This window comes from Muntiacus reevesi, chromosome 19 (genome assembly GCF_963930625.1).
Source record: "Muntiacus reevesi chromosome 19, mMunRee1.1, whole genome shotgun sequence".
Lineage (NCBI taxonomy): Eukaryota > Metazoa > Chordata > Mammalia > Artiodactyla > Cervidae > Muntiacus > Muntiacus reevesi.
In genome coordinates, this window is record NC_089267.1 from 37,617,955 (window position 1) to 37,630,692 (window position 12,738).

Sequence of the window (12,738 nt, forward strand, 5' to 3'; positions counted from 1 at the left end):
CCCTGAGGATTGTGCTTTTTCTGGCCCTGTAGTTTGCAGGCTCCGGAGCCTGGGCTGGAGGGCGCCTCCTCGGGGACCCTCGAGGTGAGGCTGGGCCGGGAGTCTGGCTCAGCTGAGCCGCCTGCGTCCCTGGGACCCCGCCTGGCCCGCCGTCCCGCGCGCCCTTGCCAGCCGGGCTGGATAAGGTTACGCCGAGGCTTCCTTGAACAGAGGAAGAGAGGCGGGTCCGAGCCCGCGCCCCGGCCCGCGGGGGAGTTCCCACAGCTGGCAGCTCGGGCCCGCGGGGCCACATCCCTGCTGCGGTGGGCGCGTGCGGGCGGCGGAGCGGAGCGCCGGGCCGGGCCCAGCCCGCCATGGCGCGGGAGCGGCTGCCCGGGAGGGGCTGCTGTGCCCTGCGCCGCTGTCTGCTCGCCGCCGCTCTGCTGCTCGGCCTGCGGCTCTGCGCGGAGCTGCAGCGCGCGGGGCCCCAGCCCCCAGCCCTCAGCTCCCCGCCAGGCCAGGCCCCGCGACCGCCCGGGTCGCACCTGCAGCCCGCGCCCGGCCAGCGGCGCGGCGCCAGCCGGAGGCAGGTGACCTACGTGCGCAGCGGGCGCCGAGCGCCGGCGCGGGGCGGCAGGAGTGGGACGCCGGAGCCTGGCTGCTGCGCCCTGCGCGGGCGTCCCCGCCGGAAGGTCAGTTGCAAAAGATGCAATCTTGGTCTTTAGACCCGGGTCCCCCTCCCGGCCTCGCTACAGAGCCCTCAACTCCAGGCCTCCGCCGACTGCCCAAACTGCGACCTTCCAAAAAAAAAAAAAAAAAAAAAAAAAATCTGCTTCCTCTCTTATCTCTGCGCTCTCTAAATCAGCACCATTGGTGGCATCCTTCAATGCCCAGATACGATTAAGTGGGAGCTGGGTTCATTCAATAATCAACCAGTATTTGCTGAGCGTTCACTGGGTGCCAGGACCACTGTTAGGCGGGCTTCCAGCAGCGAAGCACCAAGCCCTGCTCTCAAGGAGCTTACTTTTTGGGGGGAGGAGGGGGAAGCGCGTGAGCAGTGGACAAGGCGAGGGAAAGAAAGGAGTTGTGGTTTTGTTTGTATTTTGTGCTCCTCCTGGTTTTCTCCGTGAGGCCTGCACAAAGCTGAGTGGGTAGCCACTGTGAATTGCTTTTCCACTCTACCTTCATGGCAGTGATGAAGATCCACTCAGTCGAATTTTCCTTGAACTCCACCGCAGACGTCGTCGGCAGGGTGGTGAACTCAGGGTGAGAAGTCCAGCCCCCAGCACCGCTTAATGGAAAATTAATTGGACCTGGAGGACTGAAGTAATAACCCGGATTTGTCTTACAACACAAACAGTGTTGGTCTCCCTACCTCATTAACTTTTTGGCTCACGCATTGAGTAGTTATTTTATTCAATTTTGACCTCTGAGTTTTAAGCCTCTGGCCTCCTATCCACCTCTTGGAGCTCAGTAATTTACTTGGTATTTGGGAATGAAAAGATTAAGAACTGAAGGTCTGAGCTTGCCTGGTCTTTATACCCATCAACCCTAACCACATCCTTTGGGGCAGCTTCTTTCTGTTGCCTTGCTTTTCCTCTTTTATTTTAAACATCCCCACCTCTTGGGGAGAGAGAAAACCTCTTCCTTGGATTCTGCGGCTTACTTAACTTCTAAGCTACTGTTCAATGGCATGTCTGCCAATTTCTTCTACTGTTTTCCTTTCTCTCACTTCCTCTTCAAGCTTTGACCTCTGTCTTTCCTCACCGCTGCTGTCCCGGTCTAATCCATCAGTGTTATCTTCGTGGATAAATTCAGACATCTATATCTGAAACCTCATTTCCTCTGTTAAGTATTAATTTGCTCTTCCTGAAGAATGTAGTCACTTCCTTCATTCTTCTAATGCACTTCCCATGATACCATGTTTTGCCAAAGGCTTTTAAACACCCTTTTGCCAAGGGCTTCCCACGACAGTCCTGATGACCATGCTGCATCACGTGCTGGGGCCCGGCACAACATCAGCTCAGAGTTTAGTAGGAGAGGCACAGAGCTCAGAGTTTAGTAGGAGAGGCACAGAGGCACAGAGTAGGAGAGGCACAGAGTTCAAGGTCTTGAACTCTGCTTGAGGAGTCAAGAAAGGCTAACTTGGAGGGGACATTCGACTCAGGACTTGATATTGCTTAGGCGTTCAGGTTCTTTTGTCCCTCTGGGTGTTCTCCAATGTTCCATCCTGGGCACCCCTAAGGAAACCTTGCACTTGCCTTTTCACATCTGCTCTCAGCTGCATTGTTTCTCTTTTACCTGTTGAAGAATCATTCTTAAATCTTAGCCTCCACTTCAGACAACAGAAGTGATGACTGGAGCCTGCGAATGGAAAGGTTAGGAATGCATAGACTCAAAGGGCCCCTGAAGGGCAAGTTCACATCTGCTTTCTTTAGGAGCCTGCTGTAGTGATTCCTGCTGGAGACAGTGGTGACTTAGAGTGGTTTAAGTGGAGGTATGAGAAGTGGTCCAACATTGGATATAGTTTGCAGGAAGATGAGAAAGGAGTAGTTTTTGTTGTTTAATTTTGTGTTTTCGGGGGAGTGGATGGAAATCAGGAGTTTTGTTTTAAACATCTTGAATTTGAGTTATCCTTTGGACATCCATTTGGAAATGTCACATAGAGCTCCCTGGTGGGCTAGTGGCTAGGATTCGGAAATGTCACATAAGCAGTTGGACATAGGAGTCTAAAACTGGAGGAAATGTCCAGGCTGAAGATAGAGATGTGGGACTCCTCCGTGTACAAGTGACTCTTTTAAATCTGTGAGACTACAGGAGATCATCTGGGCAGTGAGATTGCTAACAAAGACAAAGATGCAAGTCTGAACCCTGGGACTCAGTTTTAAAAGTAAATTTTTAAAAAGGAAATATTTGCGTAGAACCTTGCATATTGTAAGCATGGCTCAATAATGGTCGCTTTAATTATCACTAATCTTTCCCAAGTCTTTAGCCTCAGCCATTCCCTAAATATCATTTGTTATAACTTCTTTCCACTCCTTTGGTTTATGCTGATTCTTTTGCCCCCATCCTATGATTCATGCCCCTTCCATCATTGAACATTCAGGTCAAGAATTGTGGCCCAGAAACCTTTTTTCATCATTCCTACTTCCTTGCTAATCTTTCACCAGTTTGGGAGACAACAGAAATGCATCCTGATTTGTGAGTTGCCTTGTACATGTTGTGACCTAATAATCTATTTTAGATTGAATGTTTTGTCTGCACAGTTGTTCATGATGGAAAGAATCACATTTCCCAGTGACCCTCAGTAAATGTTTATTCCTAAGACACCAATAAGTAAAAAATAAGAATCTTATTATTTCAACCCATTATGTGTAACTGTAAATGTCTTTGGTTAAAAATATATAAGAAATAATTGAGTGAACTTAGCAATTGAAATAACTATTTTTAAAGTATTGTTTTAGGTTTTAGCCTCTTAAAAAAATTTCCCTGGATTTTCTTCCCCCTAGCTAGCTAGTTATTTTTTTATTTTCAGGGTTTACAGTCTGACTTTCTCAAATTCCTAGATAGTGGGAATCTTGAATTTGTTTAATTTTTCCATTATTTCACAGTCAAATTAAAATGTTCCTCCGAACTGGAAAGAGCAGCTATCCAGTCTGTTCTCCCAGTTTAGGGAACAGAGTGCAATGTCCTGTATCTCTCCAGGGATAAGTCTTGTTCCTTTTTAGCCTCCCATCGAGACAAGGTGAAATATAAACTGAATGTGCAGTTAATTAATGTAATAAGTTTGGAAGTAATGTGTTAAATTCCTTGGATTCTATTTTATTTAAATTTTGTTTGTTGAGGATAATGATAAACAATATTATTTAGGTTCTTGGATACTTTGCCGTCGGCACCTACCAGATTGGTGAAGGAGAAAAAGTTCCATTCTATTTTGAGGATGGCTTTCTGGGTGGATGAAAACCTGCATGAAATAATTGGGTTGCCAAGTGTTTCTTGTCAATGTGCTTCCTTTGCAGGTGTTAGAGGACAAAAATTCAGCAATTATATTGCCACTTTAATCATAGCTTATGCTTCTCTTAAAGCAAATAATCTGTTATAAAAAAGAGAAATGATGTGTAGTCCTCATGTAATTTTTTTCCTCTTTTCTTATCCTCTTCTTTCAACAAGCTATACAAGAAATAGCTCTAAATATTAAATCCTCTTTCCCATCAGAGGTTCTAATCTTATAGCATTATGAAATGAGGGCAAATGATACATGGTAGATAAACACTGCCCTGTGGGATTAGGACTCCCCTAGAATCCATACATTTTTGTATATTACAGAAACTTTAAGCATACAAATATCACTGTAATTCTTTTTTATTCTTTTACTTTCTCTTTGTTTTCTGTCTGTGTTTCTTTCCGGTTTTTCTTTCTTAGACATTTACTATGATTACATGGCTAAAGTTCTTCTGGGGGACATAAATAGAGGACTAATGATGGTGTCCTTGATTATACTTTTTTCTACAATCTTGGGTAGATGTTTCTTTTACAAGTTGGCAATCTACCTAAAAGCAGCAAAATATATGGCTCATATGCCCAGGAGAAGTACTTTTGACAAAAAAGTTAATCAGTAGTCAATCTAAGAAAGAAATGGAAAATTTTACTTGAACCAAACTGAGTAGTATAACCCAGTAGACAATCTCTCAGAGAACTTTGAGAACTGCTCTAAAGAGGTAAAGGGGGAGGCCAGTATAAGTGATTCTCTAGACAGGGTAGTGCAATCAAGCACACAGCTTGATGAAGAGTTACTGTTATTCATAAGTAACAGGTATCTTTACAGGTTTTAGTGCTTTTCTAAGTATGGGTTTATGAATTTTCTCCTGAAAATATCTAACTATCTGAAGACCTGTCTTTTCTCAGAGCACAGAATGCCTTGTCCTGATTTTGTCCTGAATTCCAGGGTATTGTAGTCAAGTGGCTAATGACTTGATTCTCAAAGAACTACATAGTAGGCAACAGTCTCTGTTTTACAATCCCCTCCCTTTTGGACTTAATTTTGACCAAGATTTGAGAGGCATTTCATGACCAACTTGTCCCAAGGCCCTAGGAATGCTCATTCCCAGGTAAGTCAAGGATTTCATTGATAAGCTGCTCAGTGACCTATTACTGGACTTGGCCCTGTTAACAATAGTCAAAAGCCTCTGGACCATCTGTTTTATTAGTCAGTTATGGTCTAGGAGATGTCTCTTGTTGCGTCTTCTTATATCTAAAGTTGCACTGTTATAATCTTTGATCTTATAGTACAATATATTTGGTCAATTGTTTAAGCTTGCCTAATCATCATTAATTTTACTGGAGGCTCCATCACACATTTGGTAGTACAAGAAATAATAATCTTGTGAAATAGGTAGAATACAAATAATATAGCTAGTGACATTAATAAAGTCCTGAGTATTTAAGGTAAGAATTTCCATTAAGTGAGGCCCAGTATCTCCCCAGGTCACCTGACACAGTCTGTTCTGTGGCAGTTGCTCTCCTTTCAGTTTAGTTCAGTTCAGTCACTCAGTCGTGTCCAACACTTTGCAATCCCATGAACCACAGCACGCCAGGCCTCCCTGTCCATCACCAGCTCCCGGAGTCTACCCAAACTCAAACTCACGTCCATTGAGTCAGTGATGCCATCCAACCATCTCAACTTCTGTCATCCCCTTCTCCTGCACTCAATCTTTCCCAGCATCAGGGTCTTTTCAAATGAGTCAGCTCTTTGCATCAGGTAGCCAAAGTATTGGAGTTTCAGCTTCAACATCAGTCCTTCCAATGAACACCCAGGACTGATCTCCTTTAGGATGGACTGGTTGGATCTCCTTGCAGTCCAAGGGACTCTCAAGTCTTCTCCAACACCACAGTTCAAAAGCATCAATTCTTTGGCACTCAACTTTCTTTATAGTCCAACTCTCACATCCATACATGACTAATGGAAAAACCATAGCCTTGACTAGATGGACCTTTGTGGACAAAGTAACATCTCTACTTTTTAATATGCTATCTAGATTGGTCATAACTTCCCTTCCAAAGAGTAAGTGTCTTTTAATTTCATGGCTGCAATCACCATCTGCAGTGATTTTGGAGCCCCCAAAAATAAAGTCAGCCACTGTTTCCCCATCTATTTGCCATGAAGTGATGGGACCAGATGCCATGATCTTAGTTTTCTGAATGTTGAGCTTTAAGCCAACTTTAGGGAAGTACTACGTTGGCATTGTACATAAAGTTACCAAAAAGTCTGTGTGTATAAGATGAGTGGTGGGTCATCGTGGCATTTTACAGGATTGAGATAGGAAGGTTGCCTTCTAAGAAATTACGTGGCTGGCTCCAGAAGAAAAAAAATTGATCTTTATGGTTAAGCTGATATTTTTGCCATTGGGGTGGTCTGGTTAATGCATAATGCAGGTGCACAATGCAGACTAGAAGGGAGGAAGGAGGTCCAGACAGGCAGAGAAAAAAGTTTATTTAAATTTTCTTGTCTTGCCTTAAAATATGAATTTTGTTTCATCAGAACTCATACAGGAGCAAAGCTTCCTGAAGAAATTTCTTCTCTCTTATTGGAGGTATTTTGCTTGACATTTAATATGCTGGATAGAAAAGTGACTTCTGAGTCACAGAGCTACAGAACCCAGCAAAGTGCTGGCTTGGTTCGTTAGTTACAGATCCTTTGGAACAGTGTGTCAGGGGAGAAAATGCTGTTTCCTCTTCTCCTGAAAAACCATATGGCAAAATTCTGTCTTTTCTTCATCACTTCTTGTCGTCCTCTTAGTTTTCTCATTTCATGATTATCATCAAGAGGAATGAGGAAAAATGGCATAGTAGGCCCCTTGATCTATCCAACTGCCTTCAACATTATTATTTTTGGCAAAATACTTGAAGGTAGGTTTGCATTGCTTGTAAAAGAAGGCCCAGCAGTAGTTTCCAGCTTCTTTAGGTTTCTGCTGTTTCCCTACATGTCTGCCCCTCAGGAACAACATTCATTAATCCTCTCACATTGTCCTCAGGAGGCACAGCATTTTCATTTTAAACAGTCGTTGAGGGTAATTGAATGGATTCCAGCAATATGTGGGTGTGAGATAGCAGTTGCTTAGTTTCGCCAAAAAAAAAAAAGAAAAGCAGATTCTGATGAAAACTTTGATGGAGAGTAGGCTTCTGCACTCCTTCCAAACCTCACAGCTCCTCTGAGAGCATTCTGTGGGCAAAAGTACTGTGAATGGAGGCCCCACTGTTTTTCAACAATTGGTGGTGGAGATTTTAGGTTTTCTATGTGCAATTCGTCCAGTACATTCTCTCCAAGAAACAGGAAGCCTTATCAGTTTTCTCGAATTGGATTTCATTTTTGGTCTGTAAAAAGAATCAGAGCTGTGTAGTTCAACTGGAGACTGTTAAGAATGGTAGACATTTGGTTTTTTTCCATCTGTGTTATGACACCTTCGGAGTCCTTGTGCTTATAAGTAGTTTGGCTCTTTATTCTGTGATTCGTTGGCAGTAACAGGTGCCTACTTCATTACCATGAGACTCACACTAAGGCATATTATCTACCAGCGTTGATAAGTTTCTCTTAAAAGCAGCCCTTGAGTTCTTTTAGATACCTCACATCAATCGTATTAATGGCCTGTAGAATTTTCTACTAAAACAGGGTGGGAAAGTTTGCTGTTCAAGGGGCATTATTATCCTGCTTAAATGATTGAAACAAAATTGACTTTTATGAGCTTTCTAGTCTATGACCATATGTAATTTAAACTAATAGCAAAGTGGCCTGTTAGTTTATGACTAGGAGGCCTGTGAAGAATTTTGTTTGAGCCACACAGTGTTTCAAGTAACTAAACATAAACATCTTCAGATGCAGCATATAGTGTCCAGTGGAGTCCAGTTCAGCACTGTCTGCCTTTATATTATCTGTCTGATCTTTAAAGGCATTTGAAGTTTCAACCCCTGAGCCAGTTGTCAGAATTTGCAATTACTTTTCCTAAAAAGTGACAAACCAGGTTAATGCTGCTAAGCTCAAGGGCCGCTGGGTACATAAATACTGAATACACAGAAGCTAAGGATCCTTTTATGTCATTCCTAGTCAAGAGAGTTCAGTAACCTAAGGCTGGAGTTGGCTACTGGGGAGAGTAAGGTTTAGGGGAGTGTACTTAGTTAATACAATATTCTTTTGGTTATTAAAAAAAAAAAAAAGACTTTGGCTTAGCTTAAGCAAAAAAAAAAAAATTAAATTTATTGAGAAAATTTGGGAATTTATCACTGAATTGTAGGAAGAGGTAAATGATCATGATGTTGAGGAGAGAAGGAATAAGGTTACTCTGGAAATCTCAGCTTTCCTTGGCCTTCTCCCTCTGGTGCCACCATAGTGAGACTCACCTCCCTCGACTCCTGGGCTGGGACCATTACTCACCCTGGGTCAGCCAGTACTAGCCACAGACCACAAACCTAGCCCAGTATCCAAACTGCACCTCCTCCTCCTCCATCCAGGGATCCATTCTTGGAGAAAGTGGAAATTTTCTGAGTACCTAGAAATAGAGCATAGGTCTTTTTTTACATATAATAATCTCAGAGCTTAACCTCTGTGCCTTTCCCTTTGTGTATTTCTTTATTGGTTAACAGTTTCTCTATTTAGAACTGTTAGAAATAAACTTATTTCCAGGTAGCACTCATCAATAAGTTGGTAACTTGTGCATACTTCTGATTTTTTATTCAGTTTGGCATATATACACAAGATCTATATCTATGCAATATTTTTCTTTTTCTTTTCTTTTTAAGTAAGACGTTATTTGTGAGGACTTTTGTGGAGAAGATAAATATAATCAGTATTCAACTCATGATCCCCACTAGGGTTCTCAAACCAAAGTTAGGGTTTTATGTTCTTTGTTTGATTCTTTTGTCTGTCAGTTCAGAGAGTTACTTTGCAAAAAAAGATCTGAAAAATTCTTCAGAGCATCTGAATATTTACAGTCCTCTTTGCAATTCGTTTGGGATTCTTCAACATATGATTATTTCTGTATCAAGACTCTGATACAGATTACAAATGACTGAACCCAACTGAAGCTAGTAAAAACAGGGATTCACTGGAAGGGCACTTGGGTAGAGTTGAAGAAAGACCTACAAAAACCAGAAGAGCTCTCAGAACTTGATTATGGACTAAAATGAGTATTGAGGACGTTGGTTATCCATGTTACCCATTTGTGGTGGTGGTTTAGTTGCTAAGTCTTGTCTGACTCTTGTGACACCATGAACTGTAGCCCGCCAGGGTCCTCTGTACATGGAATTCTCTAGGCAAGAATACTGGAGTGGGTTGCCATTCCCTTCTCTCCAGATATTACCTATTGTCAAATATATAATGAGTATATGGCTTCCCTCATAGCTCAGTCGGTAAAGAATCTTCCTGCAAAGCAGGAGACCTGGGTTTGATTCCTGGGTTGGGAAGATTCCCTGGAGAAGGAAATGGCAACTCACCCCAGTATTCTTGCCTAGAGAATCCCAGGGATGGAGAAACCTGGCAGACTACAGTCCATGGGATTGCAAGAGTTGGGCATGACTTAGTGACTAAACCACCACAACCAATGGGCATTTATCATTCTTCTAGGCCATACCTGTGAATTCCCTTCCTGTGTTTAAGGAATTCTCTACCTTTCTAAGAAAAAAGGTAAAGAATACATTTCCTTGGCTCTAAGGGGCCTTCTTGTGACCTATGCTTCACCATTCACATACACCTTCATGAGAGTCTGGAGACTTTAGAGACTTGAAGAAGCAAGTTTCAGCCCAAGGATCACAGAGCCTCTGGTTCTAGTGGACACATCCAGTGCCGAGGGTGGAGAAATGAACAGCGGTGGTGGGGCGGCGCAGGCTACACTGGTGCCCTTGGTGGTATTCCTCCTGCCCTTGAGATTCTGTAAGCTAATAAATCTGTAGTCAATTCCTTTTCTACTTAACTAGTCAGAGTGGTTTCTATTGTTTACAACCAAGAACCCTGGCAGATCAATAAATTAGAGTTGGCAGTTTGGAAGGTTACAACTGTAGCTTTCCCTCTCCAATTTTGCTTGCTCTATTTAATTCAGATTTTGGAACATGATGATTGGGGTCCGAATAACTGTGGGCTAATGGACCTTTCCCTGACAAGATAATAGCATTTAGTGCCAGATACTAAATCATACAAATCTGCTAACTTGTCACTCGAGACACCAAGTTCTTTTTCACGGCATTCTTTGTCTGGGGTATCTGGCAGGAGAGGCCAGTTTATGCTGTGATCACAAACAACCCTTGAATCTCAGGGCTCTTACTGACAAAGGTTTGCTTCTTGCTTATGCTGCGTATCCGTTGCGGGTTGGCAGGGGTGGGGTGCTGCTCTGTCCTGTCTTCATCCTCTCTCTAGACCCCAGACTGGACCATTCATTGCCTGTCACCTCGGCAGAGGGATAACTGCTCTGGAGGCTCTTGTGTGGCATTATTGATGGTCCTGGCCAGAAGCCAGACTTAGCACTTTTGCTCACATTCCAATGACTAGAGCTGGATGCTGGGCCCTACTCATGCAGGGGGCCAGAGGTCTGTTGTGTGCTCAGAAGTCAGAGAGCAGGAACTGTTTGGTGAGTAGCACTTATGGCCACCACACTATGGTAACCCTTCAATCATCCCTATCTAAGTGGACATCGTCTAGGTCATGTCTCATGCTCGCTGTTTGCAGTGCCTCACTGAATTTGCACGTTTGGCAGCATTGAATAAAGCATGGAAGGCGCTTTTCAGGGGACATAGATCTAAAATGAAGCAGACGTCTGAATTTAGCAGAACAGTGAAATAAAACAAGACGCGATTTACATCTTATAAACAGTGCTGTAGCGTGTCCTGGAGTTTGTTACGTACAGTGATTGTCGTTGACGTTGTTTATTGTTTGTGTAGAGCAGTGATGGGGTGATGATCTGTAGGTCTTTTCTCCTGGGGGAAAAAAGGCAAGTTATTTGAATAAATAAAACCATAAGTGCAAATCAAACAAAGGCCTCTGGTGAGGTGAATCAAACTTCATGTTTAAAATGCATCTTCATGGCAATCATTTACTTATTTTTAGTCAGAGCAAGCCAAAAGACTTCCAAGCATGTTTTCAGAATCTGACCACAAATCAGAGACAGTTTTCATGTTGTATAATGTTTGTTATTGCACACAATAAGACAACAAGTATTTTTAGTTTATTGTTCATCTACTTTGAGTTGCTGTTATTGCTGTTCAGTTGCTAAGTCATGTCTGACTATTCGACCCCATGGACTGTAGCATGCCAGGCTCCCCTGTCCTTCACTATCTCCTGGAGTTTGCTCAAGTTCCTGTCCATTGAGTCAGTGATGCTATCTAACCATCTCATCCTCTGTCATCCCCTTCTCCTTTTGCCTTCAGTCTTTCACAGCATCAGGGTCTTTTCCAATGAATTGGCTCTTCGAATCAGGTGGTTAAAGTATTGGAGCTTCAGCTTCAGCAACAGTCCTTCCAATGAATATTCAGAGTTGATTTCCTTTAGGATTGATTGGTTTTATCTCCTTGCAGTCCAAGGGACTCTCAAGTCTTCTTTAGCACCACAGTAGAGCATAACAAATCAATTAAAAATCCTAATTAGCAAAAACACATACCGGTTGAGTGCAGGATGATTTAGTTACGTATGAAAGGAGGCCTCTTCTTTCAGCAATTTTGGGGGGAAGAATATGGAGAAGGCAAGTAACACCTGAGATCCTAGGGGACTTATTTACATGGATTTGCAAATGTCATGAAAACTTTTTATTATGATGCATCCTCACTTATAAGATGGGCTCATAATTTTACACTTGATGTCAGAAGTTTAAATTCTGCTCCCCTACTTATTGAATGTGGACAAGTGACATACCCTGTCTGAACTTTAGTTTCCTCCTCTGTAAAAAATTAGTAGTGCTTAACTCATGAAGACTAAAGGAGAGTGTGTAGGTGAAAATGCCTGGCCTGTGGAAATAGTTCTGTAAATTAAGTTGTCTCTGTTCAACCTTGTATTGCTGTCATGCTGGCTCCTGAACATCAAACACATGTAGGCCCATCTGACTGGGTAGTATGAAGCACAATATTCATTGAAATTTTTAATATTCCTCTTTTTATTCTTGAAATTTATGGCATATATAATATGCTCAACTGTCAATATTTCCAGTGCTAAAATTTTTTTAAAAATCATAAGTAAAAGCTGGAAGTAAATATTAACTTTTTGTTAGCATTTTAATTATAAGCTTATTCCTCATGTAACTCATTTATTATAAAATTGCTAGGGCTTACCTGTTCATATCAGTTTGTGATTTTTTTTCCCTCAAAACCAATTATAAATATCACTTACAGTATTTCTGTTAAATAATTTTGGCCTGTGTTAGGGTTGACGGTATGAAATGTGTTTCCAAGCTTTTGGAATACAATTTTCACTTAAAAGGATGCTTACAAATCGCCTATTTAATACTGCCACTTACTATAACTCTGCTGCTACTTTAGTTTAGGGGAGTCCACTGGAGTAACTGTGGGTTAAGGAGCTAATAATTGCTCTATTTTCTGGTTCCATTTTCCACATTTTGGTCTAATAATTAAGTGCATATTATTATACTTGGCACTTTATATTCATTTAAAAGCAAATTCAACCAACATGATAAACTAAATCTAGGTGCTGACCCTGCACATAGTATTTTGCATGCTATAAGGACTTCAAAATGGCCACTGTGCTAGTATCCTTTCATTTAATTTTCACAA

General features: G+C 42.2%; 1 protein-coding gene across 3 annotated transcripts in view; it reads left to right on the forward strand.

Annotated features, from left to right (window-relative positions):
- The first annotated feature begins 227 nt into the window (after positions 1 to 227).
- METTL24 (methyltransferase like 24) overlaps positions 228 to 12,738 on the forward strand; it is a 111,096-nt gene continuing 98,585 nt past the window's right edge. For all 3 annotated transcript variants that reach the window (XM_065911443.1, XM_065911444.1, XM_065911445.1), the window contains exon 1: positions 228 to 671. In XM_065911443.1, the coding sequence (XP_065767515.1) occupies positions 354 to 671 (318 nt within the window). In that variant the 5' untranslated portion in view covers positions 228 to 353. The remainder of the gene's footprint in view (positions 672 to 12,738) is intronic.